Raw genomic sequence first — 18,489 nt, forward strand, 5'->3', positions numbered from 1 at the left:
AACCACTAGAAAGCAAAATCAGTAAAAATAACCAAAACAAAAGAAGATAAAACAAGCTCCAACACCACAGGAATCACAGAATCACAGTGAGTGTGAATGAGTGGTGACTAACTAACCACACAAGAAAAATAGTGTAGGGGAGTTCTCACAACAGACTGTGTCTCTAAACCATAATATTTGAGCATCTAAATTATGCAAATTATTTTTTTCCTATCTTCAGGTTTTCAAATTAAAGCATGTATCACTTTCAATTATTCAAGTTTAATAGGATATCACACTGTGATGAAATATGTACAGAATAATGGCTCTAAACATTTAATACAAGATCTTCTAGAGATTAGAGGTGAAAAGATAGGAAAAAGACATGATAAAAAAATTCCAAATTACTATCCTCGAGTGAAGTTGCTGGCATTTTCTTGAATACAGTCAGCATTTCTGAACCTTCCTCATTGAGATCAACCTTAGATTTTTTTTCTTGAATAAGTATTTCCCTATACACATTCATATTTGATGTTGTTGTTGTTGTTATGTGCCATCAAGTTGCTTGCAACTCATAGCGACCCTATGTACAACAGCCCTAAATTCTGCTCTGTCCTGTGCCAATCGCACACTGTCTCTGACACTCCCATCCCGATTACCCCAGTCACTGAATCAATCCACCTCATAGAGGGCCTTCCCCTCCTATGCTGTCTCCCCACCCTCCCAAGCATGATGTCCTTCTCCAAGGACCTGTTCCCTCCTCACAACATGTCCAAAGTATGTTAGACGGAGCCTCAGAATCCTTGCCTCCAAGGAGCAGCCCGGTTTAACCCTTTCCAGGATGAATTTGTTTGTTTTCCTAACTGATATGCTGCCTAAAAATCTTTCACATCCTCCAGCTCTTAGAATAAGACCATGTTTAGGGAGCTCTGATGGCCTGGTGTCAATAAACTGCGCTACAATCCCAAAGGCACACAGTTCAAATCTATCAGGTGCTCTACTGGAGAGGAGGAAAAAGCTCCAACAAGCCACCCAGAAGTCCTATCTGCTATCAGAGAGAGCTCACTTCATGGTAATTGCGATACCTGTAACAGGAGTTCTGTTTTTCAGTCTGTCCACTTCCATAGTGAAGTCATCTTTCAAAAAAAGAAACCCAATAATGGAAAACAGGTAGACGAGGATGAGAGCCAGGACTGCAGTCAGAATAATGGAGCGGCCATTCCGTGTGACACTTTTAATGACATTGAGCAGAGTCTCTTCTCTATACACCAAGTCAAAAAGCTACAAGAAGAAAATGCAGTAGAGTAAAACGGAAATAAACATACACACAAATACAAGTGCAAGCTTAGCTGATCTGTGAAAAAGTAAATCACTGACAAATTTACATTCTGAAACGGAATTAAAATAAGGATTTCTTCTCTAGTTAGAATAGATAAATATATATTATTTTCCAACAATGATAACTGTAAATATTATTTAATGAGTATTTGTTAGTTTCACAACACATAAACTCAATTATATAAGAAATGATAGAAATAGTATATTTTCAAATTTGAATTTTAAAAGGTTGCAATAGTATATTTAAGCCTTATAACTATCATTTCATTTTAGTTCTTTTGCAGTTGCTTTTGGAATATATAATACAGGTAAAGTGAGCATGTTACAGTAGGGCCAGTGAAGCGATAAATAATTGGCAAATTCATTAAATGTTTTTTATGTATCTCTTCTCAAGGTTAATTATTTGCTTGTCTCATTAAAAGCCCATGTGGATGTTTCATCAAGGGATTAGAGGTGAAATTACAAAAACAATTTTATGATGCTGGAGCAATAGAAGAGTTATGAAATTTAAAAAAAATCTGAGAACCTCAAATATCTTTCCTCACCAAAGTGGTATAATGAGGGCAAAACCTATCACTTTAGCATATACTTTCAGAAATAGAACTATCAACAAAAATATAAATTGCTTATAAAATTTTGCTAATTCACTCTTCTAATGATAGTATCTGTATTATGTTGTACTACTAACAAAAAGATTGAGCTTCTTCAGCAGTTCAAACGTACCAGTTGCTCTGAGGGACAAAGACTAGTAGTCTCCTCCTGCTCAGAATCATACCTTCAGAAGGATCATGGAGGTTTACTATGAGTTTAAATAAATGTGATGGCAATAATATTTTTTCACTATTAGTGTATCAGTGACACATTTTATCATTTACTCCTTGTGGTTGAGCTGAACCAACGCATAGCTGACCCTCCAACAGGTTTCTGGGGCTATTGAGCTCGGGCGGTCTAGTAGCAGCAAGCAGCACTGCAATCCCGAAGGTACGCAGCCACAAGCTGCTCCAATGGAGAAGGATGGGCAATTTCTTCTTGTACAATTAATTGCCTCTGAAAACCTGCTGGAGGGTCAACTATGGGTCGTTCTGATTCTACAGTACACAGCAACGACAACTGGTCCAAAAGAGACAGCCCATCTTTCTCCCAAGGAGCAGCTGGTGAATTAGAACCACCTGCCTTTGTACTGGCTGTGCAAATCTTTACTCACTAGGCTACTAGAACTAGCACTAAGGGGGGAAAAAAATCTATACAGTAGTTAAGAACATAGAAGTCAGCACTAAGAATAGCTTAAACTTTGTATTGCTATATTATAAAAAGTCAACTTTGGCAAGCACATTTCTTATTATTAAAAAATAGTTAAAAGCAATAACTAAGTTTTTACTTAAAAACAGGTATAAATATTTGTTTGAAAATTAGTAGTGTGCTTCACATGAGAATTAATTAAGTTTTGTCTCTGATTATCTACTAGACAGTGATTAGAATTTCTAAACTGGTGAAGACAATTAGGTCTCCTTACAGAATTACCAGGTCCCTGCTCTGTTTTTCTGAACACTGAGGGTCACACAGTTACTCTTCAATTTCATTAAAATTTTGCAGATAATTGCTGTATAGGTAGTAACTTTCTACTATCCTTAGGAAAAAAGAACAAAAAAAATTACTGGAAGTAACAAAAACCTTCCTTAATAACCAGTTTTCTTCAGTACAAATTAACTTACTTAAACTTTCATTTGCTGACAAAGTTGTATATTTAGCTTAAATAAATGTTTAGTTGACAAAAATTTTCCTCTAACTAAATAGTTGCTTAGGAATAAAGTATGGAAACATGCTCTAGAGAAAGTCTGGTGTTTCAAAAACCTTCGTGGTGCTTGCTAAAAAAGCATATTCCTGGATTACAGTCCACACCCATCAATTCAGAGAATACAAAATTTGGGGGTTCTTTCTGCTTCTGTGTGTGTTTGTTTCTGAGAGAAAAATCCATAGTGTTGGGTTATTTTGTTTGTTTGGTTTTGTTTTATACTGGTTTATTTACAAAGCCCAAATATATTGTTTTTCACATTGGATTTTTTCCCATTTCCTTCACCTCCCTCCACCCATCAAATTGTGCAACCTTATGATTTCCCTTATTCCCCCACCCTGCGGATCCCCACCCCTCTGCTTCCTTCCTCCCCCTTCCTTATTTGTCCTTATGGGACTGTGTTAGTTTACTTAGCATAATGCTCTCCAGTCTCTCCTAGCAATATAACCAAAGTAAGTGAGAAGAAGCTTTATCACATTTGCTTCTAAAGTGCACTCTGGCTGCAGTTTCTTCAAGACATATTTGTTTGTTCTTTTGGAAGTCCACATGATAGTCAGTACTCTTCTCTAGCACTACAACTCAAAGGTAACAATTCATCTTCTGTCATCCTTATTCATTGTTCAGATCTCTGATGCATAGCAGGTGACTGAGAAGACCATGGCCTGAATCAGGTGCACCTTAGTCTTAAACTGACATCACTGCTCAAACTGCTGACTTTCCCAGTGCAACTGTTGTTGTTGTTGTTAGGTGCCATCAAGTTGTAGACAACTCACAGCAATCCTATGAATCAAAGACCTGAACACTTGTATAACTTTCATAGTTTCTCCACGTTCATAGTTTCCACAGACAAGCTATTTTGGAAGTGGATGCGACTCCTGCTTCCAAGCTTGTTTTAATTAGGGAGCTCCACTAAACACTGTCCACCATGGGTGACCATTATCACATTTACACATCAGTGTCACAGTGTTCAGCTCCACAGCAAACACGAGTTACCTCTGTAGAGCAAATGGACAGACCAGTGCTACACAATTTAGAAGAATATTTGACCAAAAACAACTAAAACCAGGCCTGAGGGCTGCAGATTAAAACCACCCACCTTTGGCTTGGTAGCATCACTTTCTATCTAGTAGGCCAACAGAGCTCTCTCATTCCTAGTGCAATACGCCTCTTGATTTCCTGATTGCTAGCACTAAGGGTGCTCATTGTGGATCAAAGTAAGATGAAGTCATGGATAACTTCAATCTTCTCTTCATCTGCCATGGTCTTGCCAATAAGTCCGGTGGGTAAGAATTTTTATTCTGTTGGTATTGAGATACAAGCCATATCGAAGGCTGCATTCCTTCTGTACCAAGTCCTTCACACTTTCAGGAAGTTAGGGGCCATTAAGTTAATTGTGATTCACAGTGATCCAGTGTATAACAGAATGAATCCCTGCCCTGACCTGTTCCATCCTTATAAACATTGCTGTGTTTAGGCCATTGTTGTAGCCACTGTCAATCCATGTCATCGAGGGTCTTATCCTACTTTACTTAAATCACTGTCTTTAAGGTGACAGTCTCCCCCTTAGACTACTTATACACAATTCTAAAGCTATATATGGTAACATGGCATTATAAACAAAATGTAATAGTTTCAGTGTATAGAACTATACCCTTATTTGTTTATTTTTAATTTGATACTTGTCTGAAGAATCTCTAAGTATAATTCAGCAGAAACCCAACCCAGGCTATCAGATGAAGCCTAGATCAAGAGGTGGAGAGGTTGGTAGCTTCTCAGAAAGGAAGTAAAGAATTCCACCACTTAACATGGTTTTTCAGGGAAAAAGACTAAAAATAATAATTCATGTTTTTCCTCAGAAATTCTATAAATAACATCTTTTGTCCCAAATGCCAAGCCTTGCTTTTAAAAAAGATAAAATCAAAGGAAAAAGCATAAGAAAATGTATTGTACATTTTTGAAGCAGAGAATCTTGATGAAGAGACGTACTTACCAGGAAGCTATAGAAGAATTCATGGACAAAGAGGCCCAGCATGCAAACCAGGACATATGCCACATGGTAGAGAAAGGCCATATCCAGGACAACTGCTCGGTACCCTCGTGTGAACGTGCCACGGTTGCCAACAAAACTCACCAGAAATACTATTTTATTACAGAGCTGAGGAGAGGAAGAAGTCAGATTTACCATCTTATTTACTTTGAAATATACATAAGTAGCAAGACAAGGGCAAAATAGATTATCAGAAAATTAATTTTTTTATGATTTCTCATTTGGCAATTTCTCAGAAATACTGACAAACCCATGTGTAAGCATAACATATGCCAAATCTGGACTCGTTGCAGTTCCAGGAAAAGAGAGGAAAAAGATTTAGAGCCAGCTCTGTGATCAAGACAAGCTTAATTCAAATCTAGATCTTACCCTTACTGTGGCATGACCTAAGTTGGGTCACTTCATAACTGTAAACTACAATTTTCTTCTGAAAAATTAGAAAACAAGACTTCCCACACCATTACTGTAGAATGAGAGTAAGGATCCAAGGGGGTAGGCAGGGTGGAAGCAGAGGGATGAGGATGTGCAGGGGGAGGGGGATTCATCATGGGGTTGCATAATTTGACGGGGGAGGGTGTTGAGGGAAATCGGAAGAATCTATTCTCAAAAGCAATGTATGCAAATTTTGGAAATAAACTAATATTAAAAAAGTCAATTCGGGAGGGGGAACAGAAGGAGAGGGCATTAAAGGTGCAAAAATGAATGAATGAAAATCTAACTTTTCTGTAAACTTCTGTTAAAATCACAATTAAAATAAAAAACATATTGGAAAAGAAAGAAAAAATAATTAGAACACATACAATTCCAATAAATGCATTTTTTGGTAATATTTGAAAAAATCTTTGTAGGTTTAAATGAAAATGCATATCAAGTACTTAATACAACTCTTTAAATGTGCTTTTACTGTTTTTCCATATACAAAATACAAATATAATAAATTAACTGTTTTAAATACATTGGGAATATAACAAAAATATCTTTTGGATAATAGTCAGAAACCTATGATTCCCTTTCTCCTCTCCTCACTTTATTTTTCATTAAAATATACTTTCTGCATTTAATTTACTATATATACACATTGTTGTAGTTGAGCACCATCAAGTCAGGACTGAGTGACTCCAGTGGGTTTTCAAAGGCGGTAAACTGCACGGGAGTTGACTGCCCATCTTTCTCCTGCAGAGCAGCGAGTGGGTGGACTTGAACAACATGCCTTTGGTTGACAACACAGCTCCTTATAACTAGACTACCAGAGGTGCATGCAGATATATTTCTAAATTATACAAGTGGTAATTGTTGTTGTTGAGTGCTGTCACATCACAGGCAACTCATAGAGAACCTATGAATGAAAGACCTGGGCACTTGTGTAAATTTCATCCTCTCTCCAGATTCATAGGGTCTCAGAGGCAAGCTATTTTGGAAGTGGATGCCACGCGTGCTTCCAAGCTTGTTTTAATCGGGGACCTCCACCATTTATTGGTAATTAACAAATAAATATTTAGGAACGTTTATTATACAATCTATTTTCTTCTAATAGTGTATTATAGAATCCTGTAGCTTATTCTACAATCAGGTAGACTATATTCAGGCTATATTTAAAATTACCTTCGATGACTTAATTTTGGGACACAGAAATGTACACTGATGCTCTTCGACAAAAGCAAGCTGCGCAGAGATTTCTAGAGAACGTTATCATGGAACATGGTGCCATCTATTAGTTCAATGATCACTGTACTTTTTGCAAAATGAAGAGACACTGTGCTATTGAGTCATCAAGGAAAAGAATTAGAAATTTCAAGATTTCATTCCAAACTATTATCTGAGATCTTTGGAGGATCTAATGATTCCATATTTGTCTATGTATGGCTGAGCTTATTTTGGGAGAAAATATTCTCTTCTTTGCAACACTACTGATTCCTTCCCACCTGCCCAATATTTAGGAGGGATGTCTTATGAACTTAGTTTAAATAATATGAGGAGTTTAACACTTTGAGGTAGAAGGGAAATTTGAGAAGTTGACATATCCCTTCAGCTTACTAAAGCCAAAACCTATAGAGATGAAACTGGATGGATGGGGGAATGATTTTTACTGCATGTCTTGAAGATAGACTAACTTAATCAGCTACATGAAAACTAGTAAGTTGAAACTTTTCTCAAATGTGGTCCAGTCTGCTTAACCATTCTTTTAATACTCACTGTGAGTCTTTTATCACCTTGTGACAATTTGAATAATGTTAAATAAAAATCTTACTTCAGAGGTTGGTGTCTCATCATTATTTTTTTTGTCTCATCACTATTTTTGATGCTATTATTAAGCATAGCTGTGAGATGCTGTATTTGTTTTTACATGTACTCGCCAATAGGCTTAAAGTACTAAGAAACTATTACTGAAAAAGTACATAAGTGCGTGCTTATATAGGGTAATTTTTTACAAAAAAAGGAACTGCTTTTTTCACATGAAAATGGGCAATTGGAGTAATATTCTGTGATTTCTTTTTTAAAATGTTTTCAGTGGCTATTGTTGAAGTAAAAATACGACATTATATACAAATATTGTTAAAAACTGGAATAATGAATTTTGAAAGGATAAATGAAATGTTTAATATATATTGTTAGAATGTTGCTTCCTGATCTCTAAGCCACATCACAGAAACTATGCAGGAGACCAAATCACTATTCTTAAAAAATACAATACCTTTAATTTATAGTCTCAAAATGAAGAATACATTTCAGCTCACAGAAAATGCAAAAATATACCTAAATTTCTGCCTTAATGGTCTCTGGTCATTTTCATAAGGAAGATTCCCTTTATTTGATTTCAGATATTTGGGGTTTGTTAACTCTTGATCTAAATTTGACAGATATATTTCTGTCTTTATTAGGTTTCAAAGAATTTGGAGTATAATAGATTATATATGGTGTCATCTGCTTCTACGTATATCAGGAACAAGAAAATTCTTGCCTTCTTCTGTTTTGAAGTATTCATATCAAAGACAAGTAAGTATAAAACGAAATTATTTGGGTAAGGAAGAAGTTGAAAGCTACTACTATCTCTTTTATCATGATCTCAAATACAGACTTGGAATATTTATGCCAAGACAGAAAAAATGCAGAAACCCTGTCTCTTTCTAAAACTTTAATTTCATTATTTATTTGATATTAAGAAGCTCTCTGGTCTAATAATAATCCACTGGTAACCATAACTTATCCTTTATTTGTTAATAACATTATATAGGTGATCATAAATATGTATGACAAACCTTGATGCAGGCAACAATAAATGAAGTTTATATGAGCCCTGGTGGTGTAGTAGTCACAAATGAAAGGTCAATGCATCTAGCCTAACAGATGGAACACACTAGCTGCTCTGTGGGAGAACTATACTGAGGTGTGCTTCTGTAAGTATTAGAGCCTAGAGAATCCTATGATGCAGTTCTCCTCTTCCCTGTAAGGTCGTCAGAAGTCAGAATTAACTCAACAGCAGTGAGGCTAACTATATGCTCAAAATGTCCTAGACCATTAACTCACTGCCATGAAGTCAACTCCATCTGATAGTGACTCTTAGGACAACACAGAACTGTCTCCTAGGGTTTCCTAAGCTTTATCCTTTCCAGAGGAGCCTCTGGTAGTGTGGTTGTTAAAACACTGGTCTGTGAAGTGAGGTGGTGAGAATCCACGTGTTGCGTTTTGCTTCCAAGAAGATTTATGGCTTTGGAAATCTGGTGGGTCCAAATTGCCAACCTTTCACTTAGCGAAAGCATGCTTAACCACTGACACCAAGGTTCCTTTGGGGGGTTGGGCGGGGGTTAAAAGCTGATGCTCTCCTATGCTGGGGTGGAAAGAACAGTGAAGTAGGCACGCAAACACTGATCAATGCAAACAGTAGAACTGCTTCATAATTTTCTTTCTCCTCTACTCTTCACAACTGTCATTGGTGGAATTTTTTGGGGGGAGGGAAAGGGGAAAAAACATGAAATCAGGGAAATGTGGAGGGAAATTAGAGCTGTGTAAGAATCATCTGTAATATTTTCCAAGTTAAAAAGAAAGCAAAACTAATGTCCATTGGCAAATTAATGTATATAAAAGCAAACTCATTGATTTAAATTCAGTAAATTACTTATACTGTATAGTAACAATATGGACTGTGTAAGTCATAGAACAGCATGATATAGTAGAAAAATATTGGATTGGAGGCTGGGCAATCTGAGTTCAAGCCATGCCTCTGTCACTAATTATGTAAGCTACTGTCAGTTCTTTTGGTCTCTACAGAATTTTATTTGTAAATAAAATTATTAGAAATAAATACTTCTCGGAGTTCTCCATAGATTCAGAATTCTAGACAGTGTCTGTTAAATTGTACATCTTAAGAGACCACATAAATTTAGAGCTGCGCTATGTCTTTGTGTCTTATTAGATGCTATGTTACTGATCAATTATTCTACCCTCATCTTACATTTTTCCTATGGGAAAACCTGACCTATTTTCCAGGAATAAAATGTAGGGGGTGGGGGAAGACTGTCTACTTATTTATTGAATGATAAACTGGAATTTATTCTCTTAAACTATCCTTTAGCTACGTTATCATCTTTTCATTAACCATGTAATTCACGTCCTTACTAAAACAGAGATGATTACAGAGTCTCCATTTCAACAGCGGTACATTTTAGGTGGATTTAAGTTCTTCCGTCAGTAGAATTTGCACGTAATAAAAATCACCTTGGGAATCTTTCAAAATTGCCTTCCAAACAGTATAGTAAAATAGGTGACATAAAAGAAATGATATTTATTAAACAAATTTATCACCTCTCGTGCCACTCAATACATGTTATTTTTCCTAACAGGAATGGAGCAGTTTCCTGTTCCTGACAGCTGAATATGGCAAGTAGTGAGCACAACTGAGTGTCTACATTAGATGAAAAGTAAGTGTGTGTGTGTGTGTGTGTGTGTGTGTGTAACAGAAAGAAAGATAATGTGAAAGATTGGGATCAGATAAAAATCTGAATTTATTTATGTTCAGTGAACAAATGGTTGGATTGAACCATACAATTTAGCAGTAACAGGAGACGTCTACACAGCCCTGAAAATATCTACAGGTAAATAAGGAAAGCCATGTTATTAATAAATTAGAATATAGTAGTCTGTTAGTATTAAGCCAAGCTATATACTAAACTTCCTTTGGTCTCTTCAAAATGGTTCTAGCATAAGAAAATATTTCCATATTATAATAAGGGAGAAATAAAAAAATTATTTACAAATACTATTTGACAAGTTATAAAGTTACAGGCTCTATTAAAAAATATACAATCTCTATAAGAAGGGTCCAGAAGATAATAAAAATCATTCATATTTACTGTACTATAAGAACATATTTAAAATATAAACAATAAAAAATAATGAAATGGTTAAATAAATTATATAATACCTATATGACTATCAATACATAGTTATCAAATAATTTTATTAACACTAAAAAATACTAAATCATACCAAATATACAAAAAGTGTATTGGTGGCCTAATGGTAAGAAGTTGTGCCACAATCCCAAAGGCATGTGCTTCTTTTTTTTAATTTTATTTTATTATTTTGTGTGTGTATACCATCAAATCAGGTCTGACCAATACAGGAGGAGATTGCCCCTCCTTCTCCAGCAAAGCATCTGGCAGATTCAAACCGCATACCTCTGGCATTGCAGTGCAGCTTCTTGCCACTAGGCCACCAGAGTTCCCTAAGGCATGTGCTTCTAATGCACCAGCTGCTCCACCGTAGAGGGATGGGCAGTCTCCTCCTGTGCAATTTACTGCCTCTGAAAAGCTGCTGAGGGTCAGCTATGAGTTGATTCCAACTCAGTGGTACACAAACAACATACATGCCAAAATAATATATTCATTTTCAGTACTGACATCTAAAAATGCAATATAGAATGGGAAGACAGACTATTAGGTTATAAATAGTACAGCATAAGCGAGAAACAACGTTTTGTTTTGTTTTGTTTTTTTTAAAAAAACCTCAAATACTGAGATAACCTGTGCTAAGGCAGAGAAGCAATAACATAATCGGTTTCACAGTAAGAAACCAGTAAGTATTCTAAAAACAGATGTGAAACTTTATCTCCCACTTGATGACTTTTCCTAAAAGGGACTTTCAGTTTTTGCTTAACATTATAAAAGGCTCTGAATTCAGAAATAATTCCCTGTGAATAAAAATATTGATACAATTACGATGAGGACTGTAATGTTTTATAATTAGTGCTTCACACAGCAATTTCTCGGTTAATGGTAGCAGGCATTAATACTATCAGTATCAATAGAATTCTCACTGTTGTTCTTTTCTCAGTATTCTACATGCCTGAAATGATCTCAACATTAGAACAGTCTTTAATATCTTAATTTTACTCATAAGAAAAAGAAAACATGGAGGCTCACTGATTTGCTTAAGGCCCAGCATTATCATGAACTTAAGAGTAAACCCTCATGGAGATTTTCCTGGTTTGTGATGGCTATAATTTAACACTCACAGTTTTCACATGTTATAAAGTACAAACTTTTAACTGTAAATTAGATCTAAATATGTAATTCTTGTATAAGTTAATTACTACAAACCTAAGGCACAAAACCAACTGAAATATGTTTTAATTTACTATTTTGTTTTGCCTTTTGGAAAATGCTAAATCATATATAAATTTTACGACTATGTTATAAGAAAAATTAAGATTGCTATTTAATAAGACTTTAAAAAAGTAATCTATAAAGTACAAAAATATCAACAAATTTTCTATCAGTATATTTAATGGCAGCATTACAATTATTCCATCCAATCTCTCTGTCATAGAGCTCAAATTATTATTTGGTGAAAACGTCCTAGGTCGTTAAACCATACTGTACATTGAGGGCTGCTTTACACTTTATGTGTTTTTTAAGACTGTTAGATTATCTATAATTTCATAGAGTTAATGAAACAGAGAAATCTCCATGTATATTTCTTCTCATGAGTAAATGAGAATAGAAAACTGTCTTCTCAGGTAAGACATGTAATCATTCCTGATGGGGGGCTATTCTTCCCCAAGAGAGGCCCATGAAAGAGCAATTAAGAGCTGGGCTGTTACCTGCGTGTCTGACAGTTTGAACCCACCGAGGGGGATCAGTGGGAGAAAGCCCTGGCAGTTGGCTTGCTTAAAGAACACAGCCTAGGAAACCCTATGGGGCAGTCCTGTCACATGGTGTCACTATGAGTTGTAAGTCCACAAGGCAGCATTTAACTAAATTCTCCTCAAATTATGTGGAATTACCTGTCTCACATCAGGGAGCAAAGAGAAGCTTCCAGTGTCTTTGGTCTTCCCAACAGACATCTGAATGTTATTCTTTATCTCTTTGTACATGCTTAGTCCAAGGTCAAATACAATGCAGAAGCTCCTGGATGTAAAGGAGCACATCTTCTCTGTATCTCTCTGGGTATTTTAAATGCCGTTTACATACAGAAGCTTGGTAAATATTCGTTATTTAACCCAATTCTATCTACATATTATTTCACTTTATCACACTTGGATTTTTCTCACTTGGATTAATTAATGTCTTATAGAGGCCCAGTTACTATTTTTTATTTTTTGCTTTTTCATCTAGAATATTTCACTATGTAATGTATTAAAAGAAAAAGTCAAACAAAAAGTAAGTTCAGAAGAACTGAAATAAAGTTAAGATTCTCTAATTAGTTTGGTTGGCAATATTGCAAAACTAGCTTATTTTCAAAACCTTAACACAAGCTCAGTTCATGTTAACACTTTTTAAGTACTTGTTACCATAAATGTGGAGCATTAAATTGGGAAAACAGTGTGGGGAAGTGAGAAGGATAGGATTATATCTATGAATATGAAACCTTCAGCCCTCATAAACATGTGAAAAATTTGGTTTGTTATACTCTTTTGTATGGTGAGGACACTTTCCTTTGTGGACATGACTGATGTTTTGATTGTGTGATAATTCTAACTTATACTTACCATAGAGATCATTTCCAATTTTTGAAGAATGATAATATAATTAAAACTTCAGCAACACAATAGGCCATATTAACAGCTTTATCATTCTCAAAAGTTTGTGAAAACATGGGGTAATGACGGGTAAGGCCTAATGGTGATGAATTTTATAGAACTTAATATGTGAGAATGATGGCAAGGAACACAATGTAAATGAACAGTGTGAAACACTATGTACACAAACTCTATAAACAAACCAAGGGGGAAAAAAGTTTGCTAGACTATTCATTTAATATTAATCATTGTGTATTACGTATTGTATTACATATTTCATATCAATGGAGCTCTGGTGGTCTAAAAGTAATAAATTGTGCTGCCTACCAAAATGCATCAATGGTTTGAATCTGCTATGTGCTTATGGAGAAAGATGGGCAACTTCCTCTTGTACTATTAACTTTTGACAACACTCTGGAGGGTCAGCTATGAGTTGTTCTTACTCAATGGTATATATCAACAACAACATTCCATACTAGGGTAATGCAGATGTATAAAAATACAAAGATAATAATTCACTCATTACTTTATTAATTAATTTAAGAAATGTTTTTGAATATCTATGATACTGTTGCTGTTCCACAACATGGAATTATCAATCATGATCCTTAACTATATAATGCAGGACACGAGATAAAGTCTATATAAAATGACTAGAGTATAAAATATTTCTAAAGGAATTGTTAGTAAAGGTATAGAAATTCTTTAACAATGAACAAATAGATGAACTATGATACATTTACACAACTGAGTACTATACAACATTTAAAAACAAAGAAGAATCCATGAAACACAACACAGACGAGTCTAGAGGACACTATGCTGAGGGAAATAAGTCAGTAATGAAAGGACAAATGCTGTACAGACCACTGTTATAAAAAAGGAAGGAAAGTTTACATACAGAAAGAATAATTTTCCATGAGGGGAAGAAGGAAGTAGAAAAGGAATTAATAAACATTTAAGATGGTCAAGGGAACTACGGCACAGGATGAATGGAATCTGATTGTGTGTAATGTAATTGATGCTATGAACAAAATGCACATCACTCATTGAAAAAACCAAAATGCTTTGTAAGCTTTCACCCAAATAAAAATTAAAAAAGAACTAAATATAATAATATATAAAATTTTTATTTTGAAATAAAGTTTTATATGCTAGAAAAAACATAGAAAAGGCTTTAAGTATTCAGCAGACATATTATTAACACTTTTTCATCACATATCCATGTGTTCATTGATCAGTTTGTTCATTTAGCTTCTCTTAGTATTTCTTTAGGGAGCATTGGTGGCCTAGTCGCAAAAAGGTGTGCAACAATCTCTATAGCCGGAGGTTTAAATCCACCAACTGCTCCATGGAGAAGGATGGGCAATTTCCTCCTGTGCAATTAACTGCCTCTGAAAACCTACCGGAGGGTCATCTATGGATCAGCTCCAACATGACAGTACATAATAGCAACAACAACACAACAATATCTCTTTATGGTTTTTTTCCAAAGAGAAAGTTGTCTAATCCTTTTAAAATTGTACCCCATATCTTAGGTATAGGGAGCTCTTGTGGCCTAGTGATTAAGAAGTTACACTATACACTTAAAGACAGTGGTTCAAATCCACCAGCTGCTCCATGGGAGAAAGATGGAAAATGTCTTCATGTGCAATTTACAGCCTCTTCAAGTCCATTGGAGAGTTAGTGATGAGTCAGTTCTGACTCAATGGCAATTAACTGTGATTACTATTGATCTTAAATGGAATTGTTTCCAGAAGTGGTATCCACTTCCGGAACCCCTCTGAAACTGGAGAAAGGATAAAAGTCACGCAAGTGTTGAGGACTTTCGTTCACAGGGTTGCTATGAGTCGTCTACAACTCGATGGCACTTAACAACAACAACAACAACTTGAAATTATCCTCTGTCTTACTTATTCTAAACTTATCCAACTTACATAGCTACATTTACTTCCCATTTTAGTACTTTTAAAACTTAATAAAAGTGAAATTTAAATTTGTCTAAGCCTCTCACAAATTCATAGGCTTTACTCATATATAAAGAGCTCCAATATTTTTTATTTTCTCATACAACAATAATTTAATCTTTGGTCATCAGATGCAAGATAATTACTTCTAATATTCCACTTAACAAAATTTAATCTTTCGGAATGATTTAGAAGTCATATAGGATGTTAAAAGGGCTAAGAATCATTTTTTTGGTCACTTATAGGTACAGGATGTAAAAGGCATTAAAATTTATTTCGATTAAACTCACTGAACTGATTCAAGAACTGAAAAATACTGTCAAATCTACCTTCTTAAATAAATAAGCCTGTTATTTCTCATTTTTCTTTTTCTTTTGTAATAAATAAATACTAGATAAATAAAATTCTAGTTAATATGGATTTACAATAAATCAGAATTTACTGTACATGTACAAACTAAAGCATATTACAATTTTACAATTAGTATACTTTTAATTAACCTATAACAATACAAAGCTAAGTACTTACATTAGCTGCACCCAGAAGTATCAATGTAGGCCCAAGACCTATTGTATATATAGATCGGAGCATGACTGACACAAGAAATGGTCGGATACCCACAGGTTTGGAGAAGAAAAACAGCATAGATGTGCAGATCCCAACAGCTATCCAAAGAAGAACTGAGAATAATGGAGAAAGTGTACCTGTGAAATACAAGAGAATTTTCTTTTTTACTGAGAACAACAGTAGAAATTACTAAGATATTTGCTATTCTTCAGTCATGAGTCAACTAAGGTGACACTGAAAGTTAAAGCAACCTCCTCTATATATTTATAAGAATTTCTTTGAGCACATTTCTGATTGTTACATTTCCAGAAAATCTGTATTCAATTCAGCCTGCTTAATATTCACTAGCTAATGCTTGCCCCATTAAGCCTGAGAGTTGTTCCTATTTCCTATGGGAGTAATTTGCTAAATGCTTTTGACAGACGTGTCTCATTTGAGAACATTAATTCAAGATTTATCATTAATGACCATTAAATGCACAACTAAATCATGTAAAATAAGGTATTTTCTCATTATACTCCTACTTTCTCCTGTTCTGTTGCTATCACACTTACTATAGATTACTCAGAAGAATCAAGACTTGAAAATTTTGGCCTTTAATAAAATACAAACAAGTGCAAATTGCTCAAAAACCTGTGAAAATCAGAACGTGTGTAAGAAAGAAACCCGTCAGAGAAGGAAAATGATCTTATTTCCCACTAAAATGAGCAATTAAAAAAAAACTGGTTAATCCCAAAGGCGCATGGTTCGAACCCACCAGATGCTCTGCCAGGGAAGGAGGGACAATCTCCTCCTGTACCAGTCAGATCTGATTTGACGGTACACACACACACACACACACACACACACACACACACAAAATTGGTTAAGATGGCACCTTGTCAGAACAGGAAATTTTTTAAGATGAAGACACTCAGGTAGTCCCATCAAGTTCTAGCTCTCACAGGTATGAGTGTGCATCTTAAAGACCAATTCAAATTCCAAAAAATAGAATTCATTGTTGAGCTATTGAATCACAAGAAATTAAAAGTTTCCAATTTCTTAACATTAACTTCACTTAACCATTCTTAACATTACTAAGCCCAAATGGGGTTTAAAAAATATGTATCTATTTCTTTTTATTTAAAATAATTATAATTCATTGATATTTTGTAGTGACATGTGGATTCAAGGAATCACTTTAACGTTATGTAGTACTGGATGTGCAGAAACAAATTATGGCCAAGACGGGCCAATGGGGTCAGCTCTGCCACCTCAAACACTTGTCTATTGGCTGATGTAGTCACAGAGGAAAGAGTAAGGAGAGACCTACCCACAATTCCTTTGGTAACTATCCCATGAGTACTTTTATCTCTTTTTTGGTAACACCTCTTTTACTATTTATAAATTCCACTTCTGGATACAAAACACTTTGGGGACTTTGAATGTCCACTTCACAGACAAATATTCTTTGATCACTGGCATGTCTTACAGGAGGGAAAAAGAGATAACTTTTGTTCTGATACTTCAGGTTATGGTTAAAAGTTTAGGATTTTTGGTTTTATAGGACGCAGTGGGTGGGAATGATTGTATGAACCACAATGTGAACGAAGGATAGTGTGAATTATGATGTATACTAATTTTGTATGCACACCAATATAGTTTTTTTAAAAAGTTCTAGATTTTGCTATTTGTTTGAATTATGAAGGATCTGAGGACTAGAGAATGATTACCAGAGTTCCAATACCCTTTCTGCTCTCCTTTGGTTTATCTAAAATACACCTAAATCCATGTTACTCTGGTCATAATCATTCCTTTCATGCACACTGCTGTTGTATTAGAATCTACTTGTAGATGACCATTCAGGGAGTTTTCTAAGGCTGTAAATTGTATGGGAGGAGGTTGTTCATATTTCTCCTGTTGGATTCAAACTGCCAGAGAGACACTTCCTTTGGGTGAGCAGCAAAATTCTCTACAGACTGCATCACCGAAGTTCCCTTTTCCTTTCAGAAAGTTCTCCTTATAAGACAAATATTTACCCTATAACAACAACAAAAGAACTTTGGAGTTATTCTTTTCTAATTTCTCTCATCTCTTTTCACCAAACAAACAAATCTATCTTCCCTACGACCACCCGCTTTTTGTGTACCATTCAACTGGATCCGACCAGCACAGAGAAGATTGTCCCCTCATTCTCTAGCAGAGCATCTGGTGGATTTGAACCATGCACCTTCGGGATTGCAGCACAGCTTCTTGCTACTAGGCCACCAGAGCTCCCTACATCTCTTTTCACCAAGACATTCTTGTTTCTTCTCACTTTTTCACTAAGCCATCCAAAGGTATTTACTTGATTGCTTCCCAAGCCAGTAATATATTTTTCTATGCACTTTTCCAAACTTAAAAAAATATTTCCTCATTTCCACCATCTACCATATTTTTTTCCCTGTTTTCAATGTCACTTAAAATGGGAAATTTTCTCCAGTCCTTTGTTTTATACAACCTTATGTACTATTGTTGTTGTTATGTGCCGTTGAGTCGCTTGCGACTCAGAGCGATCCTATGTACAACAGCCCTAGACTCTGCTCTGTCCTGTGCCAATTGCACTGTTTCTGACACTCCCATCCCGATTACCCCAGTCACTGAATCAATCCGCCTCATAGAGGGCCTTCCCCTCCTGCACTGTCCCCCCACCCTCCCAAGCATGATGGACTTATCCAAGGACCAGTCTCTCCTCACAACATGTCCAAAGTATATTAGACGGAGCCTCAGAATCCTTGCCTCCAAGGAGCCATCCGGTTTAACC

General features: G+C 35.5%; 1 protein-coding gene across 1 annotated transcript in view; it reads right to left on the minus strand.

Annotated features, from left to right (window-relative positions):
- Window positions 1–18,489, minus strand: part of ITPR2 (inositol 1,4,5-trisphosphate receptor, type 2) — a 732,333-nt gene that overhangs the window by 125,236 nt on the left and 588,608 nt on the right. The window contains exons 49-51 of the mRNA XM_006895058.1: window positions 15,669–15,844; window positions 5,100–5,264; window positions 1,065–1,260 (exon numbers count right to left, since the gene is read on the minus strand). Coding sequence (XP_006895120.1) covers window positions 1,065–1,260; window positions 5,100–5,264; window positions 15,669–15,844 — 537 coding nt within the window. The remainder of the gene's footprint in view (window positions 1–1,064; window positions 1,261–5,099; window positions 5,265–15,668; window positions 15,845–18,489) is intronic.

This window comes from Elephantulus edwardii, unplaced genomic scaffold (assembly GCF_000299155.1).
Source record: "Elephantulus edwardii isolate Elephantulus edwardi_28Jun2011 unplaced genomic scaffold, EleEdw1.0 scaffold00157, whole genome shotgun sequence".
In the NCBI taxonomy this organism is placed as follows: Eukaryota; Metazoa; Chordata; class Mammalia; order Macroscelidea; family Macroscelididae; genus Elephantulus; species Elephantulus edwardii.